Below are 13,352 nucleotides of genomic sequence, written 5' to 3'. Positions count from 1 at the left end.
ATGAGTATAATTTTTTTATTGGCGTATGATAGAAAGCCACGTCCGGTCTTAAACGATCCCGGAATGACTATATTTATGGCTGAAGTAGATGAACCTTTGCCCGTTATTTTGGGGTTACGAAATCAAAGAACTAAAACACTTGCAGAAACTGGCACAAAGTAACCAATAACATAGCACATAAATGAAGCTAGAGGAAAAGTAAGAATTATTTTGCGAGAGAATTTACATTATTCGCTGTTATCATGCTGTGTTAACGCATTATATGGTTAATTTTAAGAAATAATTTATAGCAAACCAGTGTTTTAACACTTATTTATACACGATGGGCGGTTATACGTCGGGCGTAATAATTTCACGAGGGAAGAGCCCGAGTGAATTATTTCGTACGACGTATAACCGCCCGAGTGTATAAATAAGTGTTAAAACACTGGTTTGCTATAAATTATTTCGATTCTTATATATCTGTCACGCGCAGGGGTCATCTCGTCAAAACTTCTTTTTCTTTCTTACCAATGTGTGTGTGTGTGTGTGGGGGGGGGGGGGGGGGGGCGTTACATTTTTAGAACTTTTTGACGCTTTGAAATACCTGGGCTTTAGCACGACATGTCAGCTTTCCATCTACGAAAAATATTTGATCTCGGAATAATCACAAATCCAACAGGAATCCGTAACGGAGCAAGTGTATATTGAAATTTTGGAACTTCGTCAAATCGTTCAAAAGGTCGTTTTTGTTGTTGTCTGAAAGTGTCAGTATATGCCTCTGATGTAAGATATTTCCGTATTTGAGAGCTGCAGACTTAGACATTTCAGAAATAATTTCAAAATGAATGTTGGGTAATAAATGTTGATTCTATAGAAGCGTGAAAGGACCATCAGACGCTAATACGTTTTATTACGTTACAGGTGCGGAAAGGATGTTAAAGAAACATAAAGAACTAATCAAGCATGCCTTCAATATCTTTGTAGGAAGAAGAGAAACAAGAGAAACGTCTCTTCGTGGATCTTCATCAAACTTAGTCTTTGGCATCTATTTATAAACCGCTCTGAAATTTGTTCAGATTGTACAGGTTAACTTCTTTCAGGGGCGTTAGATTTAAATAGAATAACCTTCAAACAACTTCTTCTTATGAACCGCACGATGATTCTTAACGGAACTTAGTATGTAACTCCACCTCTGATTCATGTGGGGAAGTTGGCAGTTACTTGCGGAGAACAGGTTTGTACTGGTACAGAATCCAGGAATACTGGTTAGGTTAACTGCCCGCCGTTACATGACTGAAATACTGTTGAAAAACGGCGTTAAACCCAAAACAAACAAACAAAACTTCCTTGTATAGACCTCTGTCAAGTTTGTTAAAATAATCTTGACTCGCACCATTAAGGAGCTACATTTGCTTGAAAAAAAGAAAATCATTTAAGCGACGTCTTGTCATGAACCACTTGGCTGATATTCAACAAACTTGGTCTGTAACATCCTTCGATTGGTTTTGCTGAATACAATTAAATCCATATAAGAGTAGGCGGATCTAAAATACACCCATTTAAATAGCCTTTTCACTTGAACCAGTTGATAGATCTTCATCAAATTTGGTTTGTATTATTCCTGTATAGATATCTCGCAAGTTCGATTAGACAGTATTACCTAACTGTTTTAGGAGACAGGTAAACTAAACACACACACACACACACACACACACACACACAAATCAAAACAAAACAAAAATAAAAAAATAAAATAAACAGTTTGAATATTTTTCATGAATACAATAAACTTTGTACGTAGCATCCGTTCAAATTGTTCTCCCTATAAGAGACCACCAGAGCTAAAACAGGGAAACATTTAACAGCATCTTAGATCTTACCAAATTTAATATGTAAAATCCTTGTGTACATCTCTCTCAAGTATGTTCAAATTGTTTCGCTTTATCCCTTTTATTAGCTTATTTTATAAAATAAGTAAACATTTAAACATTTTCTTCTTGAAATCCGCATAATACATTTTCACCAAAATTGGTCTGTAATATCAATTTAGCAATACAAATGTGCTGAGCTGAAAAAGAAGAAGTATTTTGAAGTTTATTAACTTAATCCTTAATTCATCATACAAAGTGGAGAATGAACAGAATTAAAGCGAAGGTGAGATATGTTTTCCAATTTAAACTCTGCGAGATGCTTAATTATATAGGAAATATAAAAAGTCCTCTTAAGATACATTTACTCTATTTGCTAACTGGTAATCTACAGGTGATAGTTCATTTCGACTATGATTTGCTTTTACAATAAATTTACATAAATTAAGTAAGATGGACTTGTTTTTGGACTGTAACAATAGCGTAAACTTGAACATGCTAGGGCGGGTATAATAATAACGTTTAATAAGCTGACTTCTTAATTGCTGATATGCTTTGCACTTTAAAATGAAGTGGTACCCGTCTTCGACATCGTTTAAATCGCAAAACTAACATATTCTTTCGTGACGTTCTATACGGTTTCTACCATACCTCTCAGACTCAATACGGAGTTTGTGAGCTGATACACGAAGTTAAACTTTCAGGTCTGCTTTGACACGACTTTGAAATAGACTGAGGTATTTTTCAAAGCAGAAATCTTCTTTAATATAAAAATATAAATGTGTTAACACGCTATTATTTCTTATGTCAGTACGCCACTGCTGCAAGTAACAATCTATTAATCTTTGCTTGAATATCGGTAAAAATAAATTTATTTCAACACTTTGGGAGAAATCCCTTACCTCAGCAAATCCTAGATTATGGAATAACGTTTTTACCTTACTGGCCCAGATATTAACACCATTATCACATTTACTACAGGCATTCAGATATATATTTTTCAATATGATATTAGCAACGGGTACCTCCCTAATTCCCCGTATACAGCAGCATTACTTGTACTTAGCTTAACACCTAATATGGCTTTGCAGAATTTTAGGTGTACTCGTTCTATCTCCTTTGATTTAGTAAAACCCCAGACCGAACATGCGTAATTTAGAATGGATCCTACAAAGAGTCAAATAATTGCAGTGATATTGACGGGTTAAGGTCGTATTTATTGATATTTCTTAGAAGAATATTTAAGGCTTTTAGCGCTTTACCGACAACATACTGGTTGTTAAGAGTAAAAGATCCCGTATAATTGAACACCACACCTAGGTAATTGAAATCGTTTACTATTTCGAGTGGCTCATTATTGTAATGCCATATTTCATTTTGTTTGACCGGGCCCCTTTTACGAAAGACTACAACTTTAGTTTTACTTGTATTAACCTGAAGCCCCCAGTACTGACAATACTCATATAAGTTATTCAAACTTGTCTGTAGATCTTCTACCGAATTACCAAAAATAACCATGTCATCGGCGAATTAAAGTATAATAACACACTTGTCGTGTAGAAATAAACCTGATGTATTTAATCATGATCTATACTTGTCGCAAGCGCAAAATCAATCGTGTCCAGCATGATAAGGGTTAAAGTGGTACAGACAATTTTGATACAAGAATGTATGGCCGCTATATATCCGGCTTGATATAGATCATACAGGAAAGTATTGTGAAGAACACTGGTGAAAAAGACACTTTTTTTGCTAAATCAAGGGCGTGCAACTCTGGATAATTCTGTCCTTGTCAAAGATGTTATTACAATGCACATTTTATATGAATACGATTCACCATTCCTGAAGAAATGATGCCATAGAGTGTTATAACGTTAAAAAAAAAAACCCGCTAGATTTACGTTGAGACAATGCTTAAATTTTATTTTAGAATTAAGAAATAATGTGCAGTGTCAAATCTGTATCTCAAATTCTAAGGGACAAGCGTTTTATTTGGAGATAACCGAAATTCGACTCAAACACGACAGTTTGTGCGAGTTTTTTCTAATGTATAATTATGAACGTACAAACAAGAATATGCATTCATGTATTTAGCTTTCAAATAAATGCCACTTTTTATTTGACAATATTTCTGCGCGGAGATTGAATTCGAGTAGGAAATATAAGTTATAATTATGATTTCTATAATGTAAAAACCCTGGGTTTTTTTTTTGCCGTTGTCCGAGCTAACAGAGTTAACTTTAGTATGTCAGCTGAAATCGCTACTTGTACTTGATTCTTATACATCATTATATTGCACAGTAACATGGCTGACCACATGTCGTCTGCTATCTGATTATGTATATAGAGAAATTAGCAATGCGCTTGACATTGTTCATGGTTGGTTTTGAATAAACAAACATAAGGACCAATGCTAAAAGATGATATATATATATAATTATATATGTTTATTTAAAAAGGAATATCAATGCGCATTGTAGACTTGTAGAACGTAATTTATAGCTGATGCATTCAGTTATCCACAGCGTATTCCATGAATGTTTGCCACTGGGTATCACGTTACCCGTTGTCCATGCAGCAGCTCGCTGGTTTGCAACCATATCGAAATTACATGTTTCTGTTTTATGCGTCGGAAATAGACGGCACTACATGTATGCGAATGTAAACAGTATATAAATATTCTGGAAGTTGTTTCAAATGCTTGTGAGGAAACCTAACATTGACATACAGCAGCCAATACTTAGGACAAGGGTTAGTCAATTAAAACAAGTAAACTATAGAGCGCAATAACGGTAAGTGCAAACAATTTCCAACTAGAATTAATGTTTCAATATGTTTTGGATCTTTGTCTTTAGATTTTCCGGAAGGTTTAAAGGTCACTAGAACGCAACAAGCCTCCTCCTTAAAGTTCTTGTTGCAACAACCCATAACATTGAACAGGGTAAATTTACAGCAATGACATACAGGAGGGCATCCAAACTTCAGTCCCCGTTCAAGGTCAACTTTTGTACAGCATAAACATGTTTTTTACTATCACGCATTGGAGAACCATTTATAAGACTATCAGGCGGAAACTCTTTCTTAGCCCTATCTTTGCAAGAGCAACATATGAAATAGCTGCAACAGCATAGACTAAGACTTAACATTTTGCACGAACAGCCGGTAATTTGTTTGCAAGTTATTTTACGGACATAATTTTTCAGCAAGATAGTTATGAAAGATATTATGATTTTAGATTTGTTGATAGCATTGCCATCGCACCTGATTGATAGCGCGTGTAACAAGATGCATTGAGGGATGTCACCTATAAATATTGACGCAAATGATTCTGTCCACCCATAAAGTAATTGGCATCCTTATCCTTTCTTTTTCTTATTTGGCGATTGGGTGAGCTCAAGAACGGTTTCAAAAGTATATTCAATAGTTTCACGAAGCCAAATGCCAATCCTATCCATACGAAAACAACATTATATAAAATTTAATATCATATGGCTGCGTGTGTGACATTGATATTGTCAACCCGAGGGCAGAATGTCACCCGAGGCGAAAACAAAATTTAGTACATAAAAATGTTTTTAATTCATTTAATTGAACAGTTTCATCATTACCGCCGTAATCGCCTCTGTACACATTGAATAGTGATGTCATTACTATATGTTTACAAGGGAAGCAATTATATGGCTAAAAAACTGAAGCAGTTAACTGCCCTTTATATATGACATTCAAAATATCAGCGCGGTCACATGACCTGACAATCACTTTCGCTTGGTCACGTGTCAAAAAGGTTGAAAATGTTTTTAATAGTCAAAATATCTCTTTCTCGGGTAATGGGATTTTATCATTGTAGGCAAAAAGAGGTATAATAAATGGTAATGCCAGATTCCACGTGGATGTTCTACATGCTGAAACTGAAAAATGTATATTTTGAAAGTACAATAAAACTATGAAGTTTAGTGTTTACAGATATTTATCCGTTATTTTTATCAACATATATAATACTCATTTTCTATACATTGCGGGTAGATTCACAAAATCACGACCGTAAAGAAACCCGACCAAGAAATAATTATAAACTTTGTTTTCAGCAATATCTAAAGCAGGAAAATCCGAGGTCAAAACAGGTAAAAGGTATCAAGTTTAATACTAGGCCATTTTAACCTCTAAACAACACGAGGAATACACAGGGATCAAAATGAAATAAACATTATTGAAAAGCTATATCTGAATAAATTATAACGTATCAATGGCACACAAAAGCCTGTCACAACAGTGTACATGTACTAGAAGAAAAAGCGAAAAAAATTTCGGTACAAGTATTTGGTAACATACGTCTCTCAAATTATAGCAAATAAATACAGAAAGTATTTTTTTGCAGTAGACTTACAAAAACATTAACTGCGTTTACATTATGCATCAAACACACTGGACTTATCAGTACAAGCCATTGCATCATTCCACTGCTGCCTGCTCTGGGACTCGTCTATCACGCTTCTAACTACCATGTCTTCTGATCAGTAAATTTAAAATTCTTGAGAGATAACGGGCAATATTGCTTTTGGTGTAGAAAAAGGTTTTACCAATAGAGGGCTTTATAAGGTCAATTGTTTTGGCATTTCCCACGTGTATCAATGTTCCATCTGCAAATTGTTTCTTTAATGTGTGCCTGATAAAACTCATTCACTGATTCTGTTGTTTAGAATTTTTCAATGATTTTGACTATCAATGATGATAAATTGGTTTTCAGGATAACAATGATGACGATGACGTAGTTGCTGATCCTAAAAGCAAGCAAGCCATAAAAAACAATATCATCAACATTCCAATAATTATTAGTATAACTACCAGTCTCGCGTTACATTTGATTCTTTATCCCAGCAATCACCATTCTTCTTATGGTTTGCAACAGCAACAGCCCCAGCCATTAATTATTATTACTTCGTCTTATGTAATTTCACTAATATTACTATTGCTTTTAATCTAGAAACTTTTTAAATTTTGGATTAATAACTATATTAAATTTGACTCCAAAATCTCACTCCAAAAGTAAACCCCCTTGTCAGGCACAGAAAGACTCCTCTCCATATTTTGTAGTATGCCCTAACTACTGTATACCGGAAGTTAACTGTTAACGTTGGGTATAAACATATTAATATCGAAAGTGGGCTTTTAAAGGTAAGAGCTTAATTGATTTTCTCCTATCCTGATTATTTAGATAAAGATTTGTGGATCTTGGAGTTTTTACTCCATAAACTTGAACATCTAGGAATATATGTTTTATTGATGTAAATATGTAAACATTAACTGTAGTGTACTCGGGTATTCCGAACCAGTTTTCAGAAAATGGAAATAGGACTAATGCCTCAACATGTACAGTTTCGGTTTTTATACATTAATGAGTAGACCTTTAAATTGCCAATAAGAGTACATAATCTGATTTACGAAATATCGCTTACTTTGCCTAATATTCAAATTTTCCCGACCTCCATGAACTCGGCTATTTCGAGTCATTTCTCGAGGTTCCGAACGCGAACCGCTATTGCTACGTCTACTACTGAGGCTAGTTTATATTAGTGAAATTGATTTGAAATGTGGTAAACTTTGTGATCATGCAAATAACACAAAATGATACGTTTGAATGAAAATATAAGACCGTAATGAACCCTTTAATATCTTGCTGTAATTCAGTGTCATACATAGATCCAGATTAGGTCTAACAAAAATTGTTGGTTTCCAGTAACATGCTTAAAAATAAGGATGGTAGGTCGGTAATTGTTTTTTTATTAAGTAGGACTTTTCGGTCAAAAAGTGAATACAAATAAGGGAGTTATGCCTTTAGGGCATCAGTAAGTTAATTTCTAACATCACTAACCATGTAAAAGCATAAAAAGTGCAGTTGTGCAAAATATTTGTTAAAAAGTTGAAAAAACATTCTACAAGGCCATAAAACATTTAGGGTCGGGCCAAAAGTTTAGGGTAGGTTTGGGTACCAGAAACAAATAATTATTTTCGGCCTTAACTGACATGAGCGCAAGACATTTTGAACGGGTAACGCAGGTGACTATTCAAGGTGATGCACAGGTTAAAAATAAACAATTATTTGGTGCAGAACAAAGCAGGAAAACAGTATGGTGATTCTAAATATCCTATATTTAATGTTTTTGCTAAATACAATCTTTTTATTTATCATAAACATTTCAAAATGTAGATCATGCCCATGTATTATTTATATGCATACATCACCAGACAATCAAGTGAGCACCTCTTTCTAAAAGAGTGCAGCTCTATATTTTTTGGCAAAACTTCTCTAGTCAATATACAACATTCTCATATTGTGTTTGTCCTTGAAAAATAGGTAGATGTAAAAACCTATGCTTGTCTAATGTGCACATATAGTTAAAGTCTACAATAATAACTATTTTCTAATTTTCGCCGGAGGGTTTGTTTTCACCAGCTGATAAACATTTAGAGTGACGCGCATTTAAGACTAATTCGGAATAGCCGAGTAGACTGTATCCATATGATGTTGTATATTGGGACGGTGTCAAACGTTTTGGAGTAAATGATTTAAACTTTTAATACTACAAGTATTGTAATATAGTAAATATAGGCCAACCCCCAAGTGTTTGATACTGGCCCCTGTGGTGTAGAAGCTTTGGTAAATCTAATAAATATTTGACAAAATGATGGCATAGTTTTCAATTTTGTAGATTTTCTGTGGTTAATTTAAAATGGCAAGTCGTACAGCTTGGCAAACGGAAAAATCATTTAAAAAGACAAACCGGCGCATGTTGCAAGATGGCACACTTTGTGACGTCATTTTCTTAGTCGGGAATGAAAAAAAAAGAAGAAGTGAAAGCTCACAAATTTATCCTGGCGAGCAGGAGTCCCGTATTCTATGCTATGTTCTGTGGTTCACTCGCAGAGTCAAGTAAAACCATACAAGTTCCAGATATAGAACCCGAGATATTCCGAGTATTATTACAGTAGGTTTGCCAATTTTGCAATATATTATCTCCATAAATAGAATTTTTATAAGTGAACTTTTTTTTCTGAAAGCCACTAAATATTATTTCATTCATTTTTCTCCCACGGTCTGAAATTCCACATTTCATCAGCTATTTTAAAAATCACTAGGATTGCTTTAATTTTATGTGCATTACTGTAGCATATATTAAAAAATTCAGTACACCACTTTGTTCCAGGCCACTTGTGGCTTTATCATCCTCAAAATTGTTTTATTTATTGATAATTCAAATATATAATATTAAAAACGGTTGTTTCTAAGGCCGGACTTCATTGATATTTCGTTTTTCAGATGCTTATCACTAAAATAAGAAATAATTAAATTTGGAAATTTTTAGATTTTACGTATCTAGTAGTTTTTTTTTTTCACGTATTTTATACACAATTCATTTATACAACTAATCATTTTCTGTCATGAATAAGTAAACAAAAATATTTCATATATATTAAATAATATGATCTTCGTTCTCAATGATGTTAAAGGTTCATTTATACCGAAGATTGCACGGTCAACGTGGATAACGTCATGCCCCTTTTGTACAGTGCGAAGAAATACGAAACCAACCGGCTTACAGAAAAATGTAAAGATTACTTAAATACCAAACTCTCCATCGACAATGTCTGTGTCATACTACAACATGCATACAAGTTTGATGAAAGTGAACTAGAAGAAAAATGTCTTGAATTTGTTTTTGAGAATGGAGAAAACGTACTAAAATCCGATGGATTTTCTTCTTTACCGAAAGAAGTACTTCAGAAAATTATCGAATCGGATAATCTCAATGCCGACGATTTAAGTATTTACGACGCATGCAAGAGATGGGCAGTTGAACAGCAGAAACAAAAATGTAAGAAACAAAAATATCCCGGAACTGAGCTTAGACAGGAGCTAGGGGAAATAGTATATTCTATAAGATTCCCTACAATGTCGTTAGAAACATTTGCAAAACGTGTAGCTGTAGAAGACATTTTAACACCAGAAGAAAAGGTCAGTGTTTTTCAAAGCTTAGCAGGTGTTGATACTAAAACACTGTTGCATCGATTTCGTAATACCAATCGTAAACGAGTACAGAAACAACACTTAAAATTGTCAAGATTCGATTCAATCCACGGTAAAAGTTGGTTATATAGTGGCTACTCACCAGATGCAATTAACTTTAAAGTGTCCAATCAAGCCAGACTTGTAGGTGTGAGTCTGTTTGCCCCAAGTTCGGCGGGAAAGGTAGAGGGAGAAGTTAGTTTAAAAGTTGGAACTACTACTTTAGCATCCAGAAGTGATCTTAGGATAAAGTATGAGCAGTCGAAGTACGTTGAGGATGTGTTGTTTGATCAACCATACACAGTTGAACCAGGGACGTATTATACAATATATGCCTTGCTGAAAGGCGCACAAACATATTCAGGCAATATTGGCAACCAGAGGATTTCCTCTGGTACATTTGATCTGTCTTTTTTCTCAAGCAATGCAAGTAAAAATTTCACATCCGTAGAGAAAGGACAAATTCATTCCCTTATTCTAGAAGTATCTACTACTGCATGAAAACACAAACTAAAGTGACTGGACTCTAGATTTTTTAATTGAAGCTTTGTCATATTATGAACATTAGAACATGAGTTTTTGTGTCTAGACATAAAAAAAATTAATCATGAAACAAACGCATTTCAATTTTGAATGGAAAAAAAGTAAAAGTAACTCATTTTCAAGTGTTTCCATGACAAATAATCTGTCAAAGCCTTCTTAAGAAATATAGCAATAATTATCTTAAAATTTTCTCTTTTTTTGTTGTTTTTGTACGATCTCGAGGGCAGCCACTTTAAGCTTGAATACGAAAACCTTTAAACCAATGTATGTTATGAAAATTTATATTTTAACCTTTTGTAATGCGATAAAATGCAGTCATTTACACTTAAACATTAAAGATATTTTCTCTGATACTGAAATTGCCTTAGATTTATTTGGCTAGTGAGACAAACTTTCTTCGTTTAAATTCCATAGTGTTCTAACAGGTAAAACTTTGATTCTTGAACGAAAACTTTTCAGAAGAAAATAATGTTAATTGAGGATAACTAGACCGGTCGTCCACAAAAAAACGTGAATTTGCAACGGGGGTGGGAAGAATCAAGACTAAATATGTCATATAATAATCTCCACAGAAAATACCCGCGTCAAACTCAAGCAGCAGTATTCAGCTGTGATTTTATAGAGAATCCGAACTTGTACGAAATTACTTCAAAAGACGATTTTAAGATCATTTCATCCCTCCATTATGCACTATCTATATATAGTAAAGTGGTTTGAAAATAATCTACACTAAGCCTCGTGTGCGGTAAAATACTTAATGTTCTATCTAAAAGTGAAATCCACGATTTTATATCCCCACGAAATAGCCTCTTTGGCAAAAACCACGAAATTTCATGTCCGCGGAATTAAATGATTCCACAGTGTATACTATGTAAGTCAACAGTGTAAATTGAGACTACATGTATTTAAACTTCACACTTTTCTGGAACTTGTAAAATGCTTCTTATGAAACTGAGAGAATTTATTTCAAAAGCAGTTTTTTTTTTCATTTCTATTTAGATTGGTCAGGTTTGTATTCATGGCAGTGGTATCGGCTGGGTCAAGCCCTGTTTACACGATGTCAAATAGTGTTGACTGGGCAATAAATGTTGTTGCTATGAAAGAGTGAAAGGGCCAAAATCATAACTGAATATAGGAAAACTTTAAAATAATAAACCTAAAGTTAATCAGGAGTTGATTTTTGTATGAATAACCGTCATGTCGGGCCACAAATGAAAATAGGTTTTAGAAATGGCTAACATAGAGGCAGCTATTTTATTGTTTATGACGCTATTTACGCACTGACGAATTAGTATAATTAGTTTCTATAGTTTCCTGAGTTTAGATGAAAATCATGATAATTTGTCTTCCCATATGTAGATATATAAATCGACTTTGTACTTGTACTGTCTGTTTGCCACATAAGTTTGTCCAGACTGCTCCTCATATTCGAAAGGACGTAGCAAAACTGTATAAAAATACGTCGCCTGCTTTAATGAGAAAAATACTTGAGATAGTTTTGTGTGAGGAAGAGGACAATAATGGTATTATTTTGTTATATTTCGGCTAGCATTAAAGTCACTCTGACGCTACTAACAGCACTGACATCAACCCATCCCACACCATAATAATGATCGTGCAAATAACTGTCGCTGGGGTAACGGCTTTGACGTAACCGTTCTATGCACAAACCATTTTCGTTAGGAGTGAGCAATAGAGCATGGGTAGCTTTTCACATATTTCAGTGCTAGATGCTGTCGCCAGTTAATAATCAATGATATTAAAACAATAGGGTCGGGCCACAAGCTCTTTAAACATGAGTAAACGGCCCTCTCCTTGCAAAGTTTTCTATTACATATATTAATCATTTTAACGAAGAATATATTTGACATGTTGAAAGGGAAAAAACAAAGAAACAATATCATAATGAAATGGCCTGTATTTCTATCCATTTCTTACAGAAATGCTAAGAGACCCTTTGTCATTCTGTTTTGATAAAAGTAACAATTTAGTACTACCTCGTTCAAAACGATTCGAATTAATAATAAATTTATATACCGCTTACGTAATAAGTTTCTTACGTCCAAGTAAATATCAGATCCTTGTGAGGTGTCATTTATAGGAAGAAAAAATCTGGTTTCATGACACCTGTATATTCTTTGTTCTGTATATTTAATATACTGAGAAAGTAATGTTCAGTTTTTTTGATGTGGTTACTACAATCACATTTTAGATAATCTTTTGAATGATTTCTGTATAAATGATGTTATAGATTTCCGAATATCGCATCAGACTAGACTTCTAGGTGTGAGTCTGTTCTAGCCCAAAACCACGGGAACATTAGAAACAAAAGTCAGTTTATAGTTTGGCAGATCAATATTAACATCGAAGAGCAATTTCAGGATAATGTTTGAACAGTCAAAGTAAACCAAGGAATTATTTTTTGATATCACTAATTGCAGAATTCAAAAGTCCTCTGACTTAAGTTTGTTCAAATTCATTTGTTGTTTCGTTCTTCCGCAATGCAAAGAGCACTAACAGCACGAATGTAACATCTGGACAGATTTTCTCTCTCATTTTTGAAGTTTGAATAGATTTCGGTGGCTAATTTCTGCCATTTCGTGTTGGCGGGGCGAAAACACGACAACACGAAACCACGACAAATTTTACACGAAAACACGACGTTTAGAGGGCGCCGACACGACATATTTATTTGTCGGGTTTTTGTGTTGGCGGGTATGAATATGTCGTATTGGCGCCCTTTATTTGCCGGGCTGTCGTGTTTTCGCCAACACGAAAACACGAAAACTCGACAAATTAGGTATTTGTCGAGTTTTCGTGTTGTCGTGTTTTCGCCCCGCCAACACGAAAACACGACAAATACCTTAGCTGTCGAGTTTTCGTGTTTTCGCCCCGCC

At 34.4% G+C, this 13,352-nt stretch overlaps 1 protein-coding gene across 2 annotated transcripts; it reads left to right on the top strand.

The window, feature by feature from the left end:
• Positions 1 to 8,551: 8,551 nt before the first annotated feature.
• Positions 8,552 to 12,549, top strand: LOC128546886 (BTB/POZ domain-containing protein 6-like). 2 transcript variants are annotated; one of them, XM_053518287.1, is made up of 2 exons: positions 8,552 to 8,833; positions 9,374 to 12,549. In XM_053518287.1, the coding sequence occupies exon 2, from the start codon at positions 9,400 to 9,402 to the stop codon at positions 10,411 to 10,413; it is 1,014 nt and encodes a 337-aa protein (XP_053374262.1). In that variant the 5' UTR covers positions 8,552 to 8,833; positions 9,374 to 9,399; the 3' UTR covers positions 10,414 to 12,549. The 2 variants fall into 2 exon arrangements, with proteins under 2 accessions (XP_053374262.1, XP_053374261.1); XM_053518286.1 differs by having other exon boundaries at positions 8,553 to 8,833; positions 9,357 to 12,549.
• The last annotated feature ends 803 nt before the right edge of the window (positions 12,550 to 13,352 follow it).

This window comes from Mercenaria mercenaria, chromosome 11, assembly GCF_021730395.1.
Source record: "Mercenaria mercenaria strain notata chromosome 11, MADL_Memer_1, whole genome shotgun sequence".
NCBI classification, from domain to species: Eukaryota; Metazoa; Mollusca; class Bivalvia; order Venerida; family Veneridae; genus Mercenaria; species Mercenaria mercenaria.
Note: the sequence above shows the minus strand (reverse complement) of the source record. Positions and strands in the feature narration are given on the sequence as shown.

Bases quoted from the DNA above. Each gene is read 5' to 3' on its own strand.
- LOC128546886 (XM_053518286.1), top strand. From the start codon at position 8,682: ATGAAAAAAAAAGAAGAAGTGAAAGCTCACAAATTTATCCTGGCGAGC. The intron at 8,834-9,356 runs GTAGGTTTGCCA...ATGATGTTAAAG, and splicing joins ATATTCCGAGTATTATTACA to GTTCATTTATACCGAAGATT.